We start from the raw sequence: 12287 nt of genomic DNA, 5'->3' as shown, positions 1-12287 counted from the left end.
CCTAATCCAGCACTGTGGATGTCACAGCAGCAAGCACTCTCCAGCCTATTAATGCTAATGAATTTGCATGTGATTTTGCTTTAGAGAGAAGATACAGACCAGCGACATAGAAAACTGGGCATCCTCTTACAAAGATGTCACTGCTCTGTGTTCGCATCCAACCTCAGCCTCTCATGAGGTTTACTTTGCCCCTTTTTTAACTCTTCTCATTTATTGTAAGTCCCACAAGCCAACAAAGCCAGTTGTTAAAGTGTGGAAACGGAGTATTTTCTATTCTGATAAGTAGCTGCGCTACCTTATAATGGACATCAGAAACAGTATTTAATAATTCAAAGCATAGGAAGGCCTGACTGGACAAGGATACATGCTGAAGTCACCTCTGTATGGGAAATGTTTACTGCTGAAGGGAGAGGCCAGGGTTACAGCAGAGCGAGCAGAGATGCTGGATTACTCCACAGGCATCCTGTGTCACCAAGAGCTCCCAAATGGGAAAATGGGGATAATAAAGAAGGGGCCCAGCTGAGGTTAAACCCACACACAGCTCAAGACCCACCCATGGCCCTCAACCACCATAAATCCTTCTAGGGTAGAATGAATCCTAGCACAAACACCACAAAGCACACCATGGACCAGAGCCAACAGCAGCATCCCACACGACAGCACCAAGCCACGTAGGAGCAAAGTCCTCCAGCACGCAACACCAGGACATGCCCAACACGTTAATCCTCCCCTAGAGGCCGTCTCGAGGCAGTTGCAACAGTCCTAACCCCCTTTTCCTGGCTGTTAACTTGGCTCCTAACCCAGGCGGCGGCAGCCGGTGCGGAGCAGATGCCGCAGCACGAACTCTCCATCAGGGCATCCTGCTCCTGCCGGCGCTGGGAAGGAGTCACCTTCACTTGGTGGCACCGTAGCAAGATCTCCCTGGCGACTCGTCCGTGGCTCCGAGATGTGCTCGGGCTGTCTGGGAATTATGTCACCAGGCACTGTGGATATCAACTGGCCCTGTTATGATCCTCGCTCTCCTCCCTCCCTCTTGGCTCGGAGCCTCACGAGCGGTCCACGCCGCGCGCGGAGGACACCGGCAGTGATCAGAAGCAATGAATGGATAATAGCCAGGTAGTATTTGGAGTTACAGCATCATTGCTGCTAAACCAAAAGCGGCTCTGTCCTGGTTGTGTAACCCAGCCTCACAGGACGTTCCCAGTAATTACAGGGCCTTTCCCTGCAGTCCCATGGGACCAATATGCTGCATTCAAGAAAGGATGCTCAGAGCCTGGCTTCCTCTCTTTAGCACATTTTTGCAGTCTTCCCTAGAAACAGCAAAGAGCAAGAGGAAGCAGGAGGGAGAGGAGAAAAGAGGTTTAATTAATCTTCATTTAATTTCTGCTGCTCTGTTAGCGAAGCTAAAATAAGCAATGCAGCCCCATCAGGTCTGTGCTACCTCCCTGGGCTGCTCTACCAGCCTGTTTCACACACGGGTCCTCATCCCACTGGCCCTCTGCAGCTGGCAGGGAATGCCACTGCAGGATCAGGCTTGGCTCCAGCCACTGTTCCCAACTTGCATCCCATGGGGATGTGGCTGCAGGGTAGATGGGTCTCCCCAGCCACAGATGGGGGCTGGTAAGCCATTAGCTTAATGAATTTCTCTGGGGTTTTTAATAGCCATCTGCTCTCATGTGGAGAAGGGCCAAGAGAACAAGGTTAGGTAGGACTGGGACTCATCTTGGAGGTTCAGCCCCTTTCTCTGCAGGGAGCTGAGGTTTGGGCTCTATGCCACACACACACACAGCTATGGCAGGCTTATGGAGCTCAATGGAGTTGCTCCCCACGTGCCCAAGTTATTGCATATGAATGGGTCAACCCCAGGCAATGTGCCCTGTCCTGCTAGCAGGTCTCCCAGATTCGGGTGTTGTAAAGCACAGGGTAGACACCCAACATTAGGATATGTCTCCCTTACTTACTCTACCATAAAGAATAACAGACTGGTTTAGGTTGCAGGGACCTTAAAGCTCATCCAGCTCCAACCCCTGTCATAGGCAGGGACACCTTCCACTGGAGCAGCTTGCTCCAAGACCCATCCAACCTGGCCTTGAACACTGTCAGGGATGGGGCAGCCACAGCTTCTTTGTTCCCCATCTCCCAGTAGAAACAGTAGGACAGACACATCTGGAGTCCCATTCACTTGTCTTATTCAGGTACTTCCATCACCTTTCCCCATACTCACACCCTCAACTCATTCCCCCCATACCAAGTCAGGTTACTTCATGACCAACTTAAACCCAAGTTTCAGGCCTACAGGGGGTTATTTATCCCAGACTTAGGTGGGAGATCTAAAGATCCACAGACTGACCCTCAGCAGCTCACTCTGTGCCATTTAACATGATCCAAGATGCTCCCACCACCCACAAACAAGCATCCAGGGGAGTGCAGGCTTAGAGGGACAGCATAGAAAAGGTTCCAAATTCTATCTGATTTCTATTGCAGGGAAAGAAAAACAGCAGCAGCAGCAAAAGGTCAATGCAGAATTCTTTCTACCCCTCATTAGCTGGAATGACAAAGAGAGAAGCTGCTAATTAGGAACAGCATTAAAAACATCAGATGATAAAGGAGAAAACATGGAAAAGCAGAAAAATGGAATGCACAATTCCGTGACTCATGTCATGCCTGACAAATGACAAAGCTCCGGAATTTCTCCTTTCTCCAGGTCTTTTTCCTTCCTTATAGGAATAGCCACAACCAAGAAAAAGACAACCACAGTGATGGGCATCCAGGAGCCACAAGGACCGAACCACGAGGTCAAGCTAACAAAGTTTCTTTAGTGCTGATACGGATTAAATGCATCGGCCCCTCGGGCTATGGAGACAGAGCCTTCATGAAGTGCCAGCGATTTAGTTCGAGACATAATGACATGAGGACTTGTCCCTCTGGCTCAGAGTGATGCTTAATTGGGTGTGAAGTCAGCTTTTGGATCAACACTGCCATTAGCACGCTGGCTTCTCTGCAGCTCCCCCGAGAGCCGTTAGGTGAGGGGCGCTCCTTGCACCCCCCAAAATCACATGCAGGGAGGCAGCTTCCTGCAAGGCCACCAAGCAGGAGTGGGATGGCTCTCAAAAGGGCTATCCCAGGAGAAACCACATTGAAATGACTCCAAAGCTGGCACCTCCTGCACTGGCAGGGTCTCAGAGGAGCCAGTCTCATTTGCCCATGGCACCTCCAGACACTGTCTGATACCTACAGAGAACTACAGCCACTCAGAACTATCTCATCTCCCCTAAAGAAGAAACATCCCACTGAGCAAACACCCAACAGCATCAAGAAACCAAGCTCAGGGGAGAAAAAGAGGTACAAACCGTGCTTTCCCCTTAGTCATGAGCCTCTATAGAGCAAGAACTGCTCCTGGACATGGGCATGCAGTACGCTGTGTCCCTACGAGCTGTTACAGCAGCAGTGCAACCCCGAGATGGCCAAACACCCCATGCAAGCTCCTACCAGCCATGGTCCTTCAGGCAGAGACATGGGATCAGCAGCACGGATCTTCCAAACGATGGCACCAGTTTGAGGGTTGGTTTTGCTGCTCATTCAAGCCTGGAGCCTTTATATAGAGTCAGGGCAGGATCCAAAAGCGGAAGAGACACCCACTCCCAGGGAGTGTAACACACACACACTGAAATAAATAGCTCCCTGCCTCAGGAGATGACTCAGGAATTTCACTAGTCCTTAAAGCACGAATCCCTGCTAATAAACCCCAGGAAACTTGGAGGAGAGCCCAAGGAGAGGTCAACTGGACAAGACCTGGCATTCCCAGCCTTGCCAGGCATAGAGGAAGGATGCACAACCACAGGATTAAACCAGTGTCCAACACTGAAGCAATGACTACACCAGCCTAAGCTCTTGGTGCAGACTACCTGCGCCAAGAGCAATGAGTAGTCCTTGTTACTGGGGAGAGGTTTTGGTCTTCACTGCTCCTTCTGGAAGCACTCAGGTCTAACCACCATATGGCTTGAAGCAGCAGGAGGCAATAGAGCCTTCACTCCCTGTTTGTCCAGCTATAACGTTCAGGTATTTATTTAACTCCTTCACCCTCCTCTTGAGTACAAGGTGAAGAATTTATTATGTTCTTCAGATCAGGTAAAAAAAACCTAAGTAAGCATAAACTCAATTAATGGCCACTTTGTGACCGACTTGCAGACTCCCAGTGCTGTCATTTCACTGCCACGTAGAACACACACAAGAAAGCTGCTAAGCCCAATACACAGCCCTCTACATACTGCATTTGTAATGAAAAGCAAGATCCCAGCAAACTGCCCCGGTGTGGCTGATCCCCATCCCAGGGAAGACGTGCCTTCATCCTCCCAGCCCAACGTTCACCCTGCTGAAGTGCCCAGAATAAGATAGGCTGGGCCCATGCCTCTGAGTCTGCTCCAGCCAAAACCAACCCCCTTTTCTTGAGCAAATCCAAGAAGCACAAAAGAAACCATCCCACCAATCCAAAGGCAAGGAAAAAGCTGAGAAAATACTGCTAAGAAAGAAAAATGGAGCAAAGATGACATTTACCAGCAGTCCCCTGACAACTACTTTATGCCTTTCATCCATCTCCTCTGTCCAATAGTGTTGCAGCAGGACTGGCTCTTCCTGGCTTGATGTACAGAACAAGCTTGTAGACTTCTGCTTCCATTAGGGGTGCTTGCACACTGCTGTAGTATTAACAGAGACTTGCTTTCCCCTTGGTATTCATTTTACCTGCTACTCCACTGAGGCTTTTCCCGTTTCGTTTGTACCCCACGTTAGTTTTCCCCACCGCATCAAACCGAAGTCGCACCAAACACACACAGCAGGTACCCTTGCGGGTAAGGTATGGCACTCACACAAGAGAGGGCACTCACACAAGAGATAGAGGAGTACATGAATCACACCTTTGAGTCAGGGTTTCTGCTGGGGTTTTTTGTCCCAGGCATCATAACTTCACAGAGAATGACAGTACACGTGTGGAAGCTGCATCGGGATTGCCTGCCCCGCTGCGCTCAGATGTATTTTGCTTTGACACCGTCACCTCCTCCGGCTGGCAGAGCTCTAAACCAGCAAGCAGGACTCCCAAACACATCAGGGCTTGTTTACAAATGAGGAAACACTGAATCCCTGGGAAAAGACCCTCTTAAAGGCAAAATCTCTGCCTCTTTCAATCGCGTCCTGAAGAGACCAAGTGGCAGACACAATGGGCTGCCAGGATGCTCAGAGGGACAGCGGCCACCTCCTAACCCCAGCAGAGGCAATCATTCCCTTTCACCTTGCTTGTCCTCTTGTTTCTTTTGCTCAGTTCCACCCTCCCAGGGGAGGCATTAAAAAACAGGAGGAACTCTGAACGAAGATTGACCACAGGAACTCCCCTCTGAGAGCCTAAACACCACTGCTGCTGCTTAGGAGCTATAATCAGTATTAATGAGGCTTGATTACCTTCTGATTTCCCGTGGGTCTTGGGCTGCAGGTCTGCAAGAGTTGATGAGGGCTGGCTGTAAAGGTTTTTCTCAAAACTGTTTCTCAGTCATGGCTGAGTCAATGTGGACCTTGGAACCTGGTCATCCCATTCCAGTGCGGATCGGCCCCATCTATCCCGACCTGGCAGTGTAATTCTGGCTCTGAACATCCCAGGCTGTGGCAGGAGATGCCTCAATTCACTAAAGTTTTCAGTTGGAAATTGTTCCAGGCTCTGATTTTGTGTTGTCTGGATTCATCCCACCCAGCTTTAACCCAAGGGAACTTGGACTCCCTTGGTCATCAACAGAAACAGGGATCTCCAGAAGGCAGACCTGCACTGAAGCTCCTATGGGACTTGTGTGAGGACCCCAGCAGGTATCTGAGCATCGCCACATTCAAGCTGAAACCAACATCTGGACACTGTATGTCCCAGAACAAACCAAGCGACTGCTCAGTCACAGGGCTTGCAGAGCCAAGGCTGCTGCTGCACTCAGCAGTCCCAGTGACTACTGGTTTGACAGCACCACTCTCCATCTTTCCCAGCTCTCTACAGGAGTTGTATAGGAGAAAAAGGCACCAGCACATCTCCACCCCACCACAATGTAAAGAGGAATCTGTCCCCCAAGAACTAAGAAACTAGCTAAGCATTTGGGCTACCTTAAAAGAGATTATGCAAGGCTAAGAGTTTGCTGCTTAAACTCCAGAAGCCAAATACCAAACTTAAGGGCTTTTTATCCTGGTAAGCCCCACTGCTGTGCAACCGACAGGCAAACCCTCTGCCCCACCAAATAAATCCCAGTGTGTCACCCTGCTGATGTCCGCTCCCTCTGCTGCAATGAAAAAACAACATCAAGAAATCTGATTTTTTGCTTAAAAAGATGCAATTTGGGGGTTATTCCCTCTTACAATAAACAGAGCCATAGCAAGACTCATCTGGTTGAGGTGTGTTGCAGCACAAAAAGGAGGTCAACTTGTTTTTCATTTCCTTAATGTCCACGTGGGGTGAATGTGGCGACTGGAACGTGACACATTAAAGCGACTGAAATGAGGTTGCTCCCACCAAGCTCTGACTAAGCAGCTGGAGAGGAAGGAGCTCGTGAGGCATCCCACTGTGAAGGTGTCCCTGGTCCCCAGGGCAGACACAGCCACCAGGTTAAAGCCCAGCATGGGATACCTGTATCAGCCCTTTCATCCTGTACACTCAACCAGGAGGTTCCTACATGTCAGTGCTGCATGGGCTGAGTTGGGTGGCATTGTTCTTGCCAGCAGCATCCCTGTCTGTAAGCAAGGGCTTGCCATGAACCATCACCCCTCAGTGCTGAGGGACGGATAAATGACACTGACAAACTAAGTTTACCCCTAATGAGCAAATGCCATGAAACGAGTACAAAAACACAAGTGGAAAACAAAACAAAACACAAGAGCTGCTTAAAAACCCAACCAAAGCAGCAGAAAAAAGGCTGAAGGTTCCCAGAGCTGCTCAATCTGATGCAAAAGATTATCCAGGAATGGATCTACATGAGATAACCATGGTTTTAATCAGTCCCTGACAAGTGGAAGGTCGCCCTAGAGAGCCATTGAGAAACCCTGGACCTTCAGAGATGCAATTGCATCAACTCCCCATCCTCCTGCCGCCATGGCCACACCAGGATGCGGGCAGTGCAGAGAGGAGATGTCCTGGAGAGAGAGGTGGCTTCTGGCTGGGTTAAAAGGGAGGAACAAATGGGATGGGGATGGCACAAGGAAAATTTTAATAGAATTAGACACAGAGGAAATGTCCTTCCTTATTATAATTTAATTCCGTGCACTTGCTTAATTAACTGGATGTACAGTGCACCGAATGCAGATGAAAAATGCACCCAAACTATTTTTAACGCAGTTAAAAAGACGCATTGGGGTTGTAAATTCCAAGTAGGAAATGCAGGAATCGTGCTGCTCCATAGCACACAGCTTTGAAAGTGCCTCCATGAAGGCTGTTTTCTTGCTACTGCCCCAAATCCATCACCCCCAGCTTCAGCTCGGGGACCAAACCCGAGCAGCTCACTCAGGGGATGAGCAAATGCGCCTCCAGATGCACTGGGCTAGGGGGGTGCCCAGTGCAAGTACCTTGGGCTGGCACAGAACGCAGTGTGCCATCTTCATCTCCAGGAATAAGATGGTAGTAGGGACACAAATCACTTTCAAGTATCCCAGCACTTCAAACTCAGCACCGCTGAGCACAGGACAGGTTACAATAACCCAGGTAAAAGGACTGGAAAGATAAGCGATAACTTAAACGATTGAAAGAAATCAAATGGAAGCATTTTGGAAGCAAAAGGCCTCCCTGCGCAGAGAACTACCTCAAGATCCAAGTGCTGCTGCATCCCTCACAAAAGCCTCGCCTGCTCTTTCGACAGGGCTCAACTCCCCAAGTTTCAGCTCAACCTTGAGCAGAACGAGGCCACGTGCTGCATTGCTCAGCCTCTATCAAACAAAAGGTAGGAGAACAGAGAAGAAAGGTGCAGAGAGACCGACTGGGCAAGAATGAGAGATAGGGAAGGCTCAGACCTCTGGGAGCCAGCCTCAAACATGGAACCCACCAGGCTCTGTTGCCCATGGGGTTGTACAAAATACATATATACCATGTGCATACACACAGAGCTCCCATGAGCAGGTCACCCAGTTGTGTCAGTGTAGGAAGAGCTATTCAGTAGGAACATGAATCACAACACAGAGGTAGAAAACACTGCCGCTCACGGAGCTTTTACAGCGGCAGCATCTGAGATGAGACCATGGTAATGGGTGTGGAGGGGTGGGAGTTGCTCTCAATTTCCCTGGTTTATGCATGAAACGGTGCAAAGGGGAACGAATGACAACAGGAAGAGGTGGGGATCGAAATCAGATGGATTGGATCTAGGAGGCAGCACTGGAAACAAATGCAACTTGCACAAACATCTCCAGGCAGCGCATCAATCACCCAGTGCAGAGCCAGCCTGGAGATGGGCCTCTGCAGACAGGCATTTGTCAGAGGTACCTCTCATTTATTACCACATCTCCATGCTGGAAGCATCGCCATGGTTTGTGTCTTGGAGTTCAGGTGCAGAAAGGCTGCTTGAGCAGCAGCACAGCAGCTCCGCACCTAGAAATGCGGCTTACAAGCATCTCTACAAGGTAAAACCCAACCTTGCACGCTCACAGTCATTCACACTGGAAATAGGTCCTAAAACTTCATGCAAGGAAGACCCTGTGACTAAAAGGAGACAAGAAACAGGAGTTCTGGTAGATAGGGTCAGGTTGGAGGGGCCGAAACAGCAGCAGCACAGGGCTCCCTCATCCACAGTCTTCCTCAGGACTCGCACTCCTGCAGTACGAAGGCTAAAGGTGCTTTTCTGCTCAAGGCTTTGGCACTAAAGGGGGTTTGGGGCAGGAGGAGGCAGCGGGAGCCCAGCAGCACAGATAAGACATTGCCCCAGCCATTGGGACATCAGCTCCAGCTCTCCTGTACAAACTTTATGACCTTAAGCCAGTATCTTCACCCGCATCTTTGGATGAGCGGCCACTAAGATTTCATGTGTCCTGTCTGAGTGCAGACCTCTGGTTCCCTTCCTGCCCCATTAAGGCACACACAGATCTGGCAGCACCATGCCAGGCTCACCCAGGCACAGGGCAGTAACTGGTCCACAAGCTTGTATCTGGTGACTCTCTATGATGTTTACCATATCCCTCAGTTCTTTAAATAAAATAAGAGCAAACCACCAAGGCTAAACCTATGATATGTATAGCTCAGAAGACTGGAGCATCCCCACCAAGGTGATCTAAGGGGCTTCAGAAGAAGAAGCCAAAGATGCTTATATAGCCCTCACAGTCAGGGCTACCCCTGCCACTTGCCTTTCAGCCCCTTCCATCACCGTCATTGCCACCCCAGGGTCCTGAGGCTGGGCTCTCACCTGTATTTAACAGCATGCAGTGCACATTGCACACAACATCCCCATCCTCATGCACACGCAAGCGAGTGCCCAGCTCATGATGTGAGCACTTGGCCCCTCCACATGAGGCTGGAGGATTCCATGACACAAACCAACTACAAGCACTGGACTTCACACTCCTTTGTAGCTGCGACTGAGCTCCATAGATGCTCCCTCCTCTCCTGTTTCCTGGTATTGTATTTGCTTACAGTAGCCTTCAGTACCTAAAGGGGCTACAAGAAACCTGGTGGGGGGGGAGGCGGCAAGGGCCTGCAGGGACAGGCCAAGGGGAATAGCTTGAACCTGCAGAGGGGAGACTGAGATGAGCTCTGAGGCAGAAGCTCTTCCCTGTGAGGGTGCTGAGGCGCTGGCACAGGGTGCCCAGAGAAGCTGTGGCTGCCCCATCCCTGGCAGTGCTCAAGGCCAGGTTGGACACAGGGGCTTGGAGCAAGCTGCTCCAGTGGAAGGGGTCCCTGCCCGTGGCAGGTGTTGGGGCTGGAGGAGCTTTAAGGTCCCTTCCAACCCAAACCATTCCATGATTCTATGATGATGTGAAGGACCCCAACTTGCTGCAGCCCACAGCAAATCCCCCCATTCTATCCATCCAGCATTCCACCTCTCCAACTGGACTCTCCAACACCTCCCCGGAAGACCTCAATGTATAAAATGGCTGAGGACCAGAAAGCACATCCCAGCACCTTCCCCACAAACAGCAAAAAGATGGGGGGAGGAAAAAAACCACAAAAGGCCCTCAAAATCCTCTTGCTGGGGCTGACAGAGGCCTTAGCCATGGTGAAAAGCCCACAGACAAAACAAACCCCTCAGCACCAAAGGAAGGAGCACCCCAGCCTGAGCCCAGCCCTGCCGAGGAGCCTGGTGGGACTGTGGAAAGTCCCAGAGGGAAGGGAGTTGCAGTAACACAGCGATTTATCCTGACCCTCCCTTTGCAATCCTCCGAACAACGGGAAGTCATCTGCTCTCCCTCTGCAGCAATGCCTTCAGAGGTGAGCATCCTTCTGCCAAACGGCGGCCGAGAGGTGGCCATTTCTGCCTTCAAAACGCGGGGTGGTGGAAGGGAAATGTGCACCCCGGGATGCTCCTTTGTTTACCGCTCCATCGCTGCGCGGCCAGGAAGCCCCAGACGCTGATTAGCATTTCTTTCTAGACACATCTCCAATTCAGCCGCTTCCCACAGGGGGATATAAGGAATACCTCCAGACCCCGGTGCACACCCACAGCACCGGCCCCACAGCAGCCACAATGGGGCTGGAAGTGGGGGGAGAAAAGGGAGAAGGAGCGATGGAAGGGGGGGGGGGGGCGGAAGGGAAGGAGAGACGGTGCCTGAGCAGAGCTTTTTGTTCCTCTGCTCGCAGCATTGCTATGGTGATTTCAAGCGAGACGGAGGAACAGTCCCTACCCATCGCTCCCGCTGCACCGACCGCATGAGCAGCCCCTTCCCCCGCAAGCAGGAGCGGGCATGGGGGGGGGGAAGCAGGGGCCCGGTGCATTGCATCCCTCCGGAAGATCCACCTCCCTTATCCCCCTCTCCCCGGATTGCCTCCACACCCGGTGCATCCCCGGCACCGACCGGACCTGGAGCAGGGATGCAGCGGATGGGCTGCTCCCTGGGCGGGGAGGAGGGGGGGGGGCGGTCAGCCTACCCATCAAGCCCCAGCACCCCCTCCCTGCACCCGCAGCATCTCTCCTCTTCAGCATTCATTTGGCAAAGGGAAAGCAGAGGCAGATGCGAACCGGATCGGGGGTCCCCCCGCCCGGCCGGCTTTAACCCCCCACCCTTTTACTCACACGTATGCGTGGTAAATGAAAGCCCAGCCTCGCGGTCTCTCCAGCACATTGTAGAGGAAATTCTGCAGCTTGCGGTAAAAGGCATTCCTTTTCGGGGGCTTCCCGCTGCCCGACACCCCGGAGCGGGGCTTGCTGAGGATGCTGCCCCTCTTGCTGCTCTCGGAGCCGGCGATGAGCAGCGCTCCGTCCCGGCTGGAGTCCGGAGCTCCCGGGTCCAGCCCTACGAAGCCCACCTTGAGCTTCTTCTCAGCGGCCGGCCCCGGGTAAACGCCTCCGTTGCGGGATTTCTGCACCATGGTGGCGGCCGGAGGGCGGCGGGGGGGGGGGGGGGGCGTCCGCCCGCGCTCCCCGCCGCTGCTCCGCGCCCGGCGCAGGCGAAGCCGCAGGAGGCGGCTGCAGCCCGGCCCGCCCCGCCCGCAGCCCGCCCCGTTAACCCTTGGCGTTCCCCCGCCCCGGAAAACGCGGGTTGACACCCCCCGGCCAACGGGGAGGCAGCCGGAGCTGGCCTCGCCCACCAAAAGCCAGGATCTGGCGTCGCACCCGCGGAGCGGATTCCTGCATCCCTCCCTAAAGGGCAGGCTTCAGCATCCTATTCCCCTAAAAGCAGGCTCCAGCATCTTACCTACCCAAAGAGCAGGCTCCGGCACAGTATCCCCACCCCAAAAGCAGGCTCCAGCGTCACATCTCCCCCAGAGCAGGCTCCAGCATCATAGTCCTCCCTCTAAAAGCAAGCTCCAGCATTCCCCTCTAAACTCAAGGTCTGACACCTTTTCCCACCCGCAAGCCAGGGTGCCCATGCCCCAACTCCACATGCCCACTTAGGCAGCAGATTTGCTTAACCTCACTACAACCCCCCCTCTGCAACACCACCTCCTTCATCCACACTTCCTCAAGGTCCAACCTGCCCTCTTAAGATTCAGAAGCCCAAACTCAGCTTACTTCATGCACCAAAACTCCACTGGGATGTGGTCACCAAGCTTCCTGGGCGACCGAGCTCTTATTTTAGGAAGTCCATCTCCAGATGTGTTGGCCCAGATCAGCTCTTTAACACACCCTCTTGGTTAT

General features: G+C 52.3%; 1 protein-coding gene across 19 annotated transcripts in view; it reads right to left on the bottom strand.

Moving 5' to 3' along the window:
- KCNQ2 (potassium voltage-gated channel subfamily Q member 2) overlaps positions 1 to 11623 on the bottom strand; it is a 65244-nt gene extending 53621 nt beyond the window's left edge. For all 19 annotated transcript variants that reach the window (XM_061441507.1, XM_061441490.1, XM_061441491.1 and 16 more), the window contains exon 1: positions 11223 to 11623. In XM_061441507.1, coding sequence (XP_061297491.1) covers positions 11223 to 11518 — 296 coding nt within the window. In that variant the 5' untranslated portion in view covers positions 11519 to 11623. The remainder of the gene's footprint in view (positions 1 to 11222) is intronic.
- Between the last annotated feature and the right edge of the window lie 664 nt (positions 11624 to 12287).

The sequence above is a fragment of the Pezoporus flaviventris genome, unplaced genomic scaffold (assembly GCF_033815535.1).
Source record: "Pezoporus flaviventris isolate CSIRO_AGI_PZ_B2104156 unplaced genomic scaffold, CSIRO_AGI_Pfla_v1 ptg000213l, whole genome shotgun sequence".
NCBI classification, from domain to species: Eukaryota; Metazoa; Chordata; class Aves; order Psittaciformes; family Psittacidae; genus Pezoporus; species Pezoporus flaviventris.
Note: the sequence above shows the minus strand (reverse complement) of the source record. Positions and strands in the feature narration are given on the sequence as shown.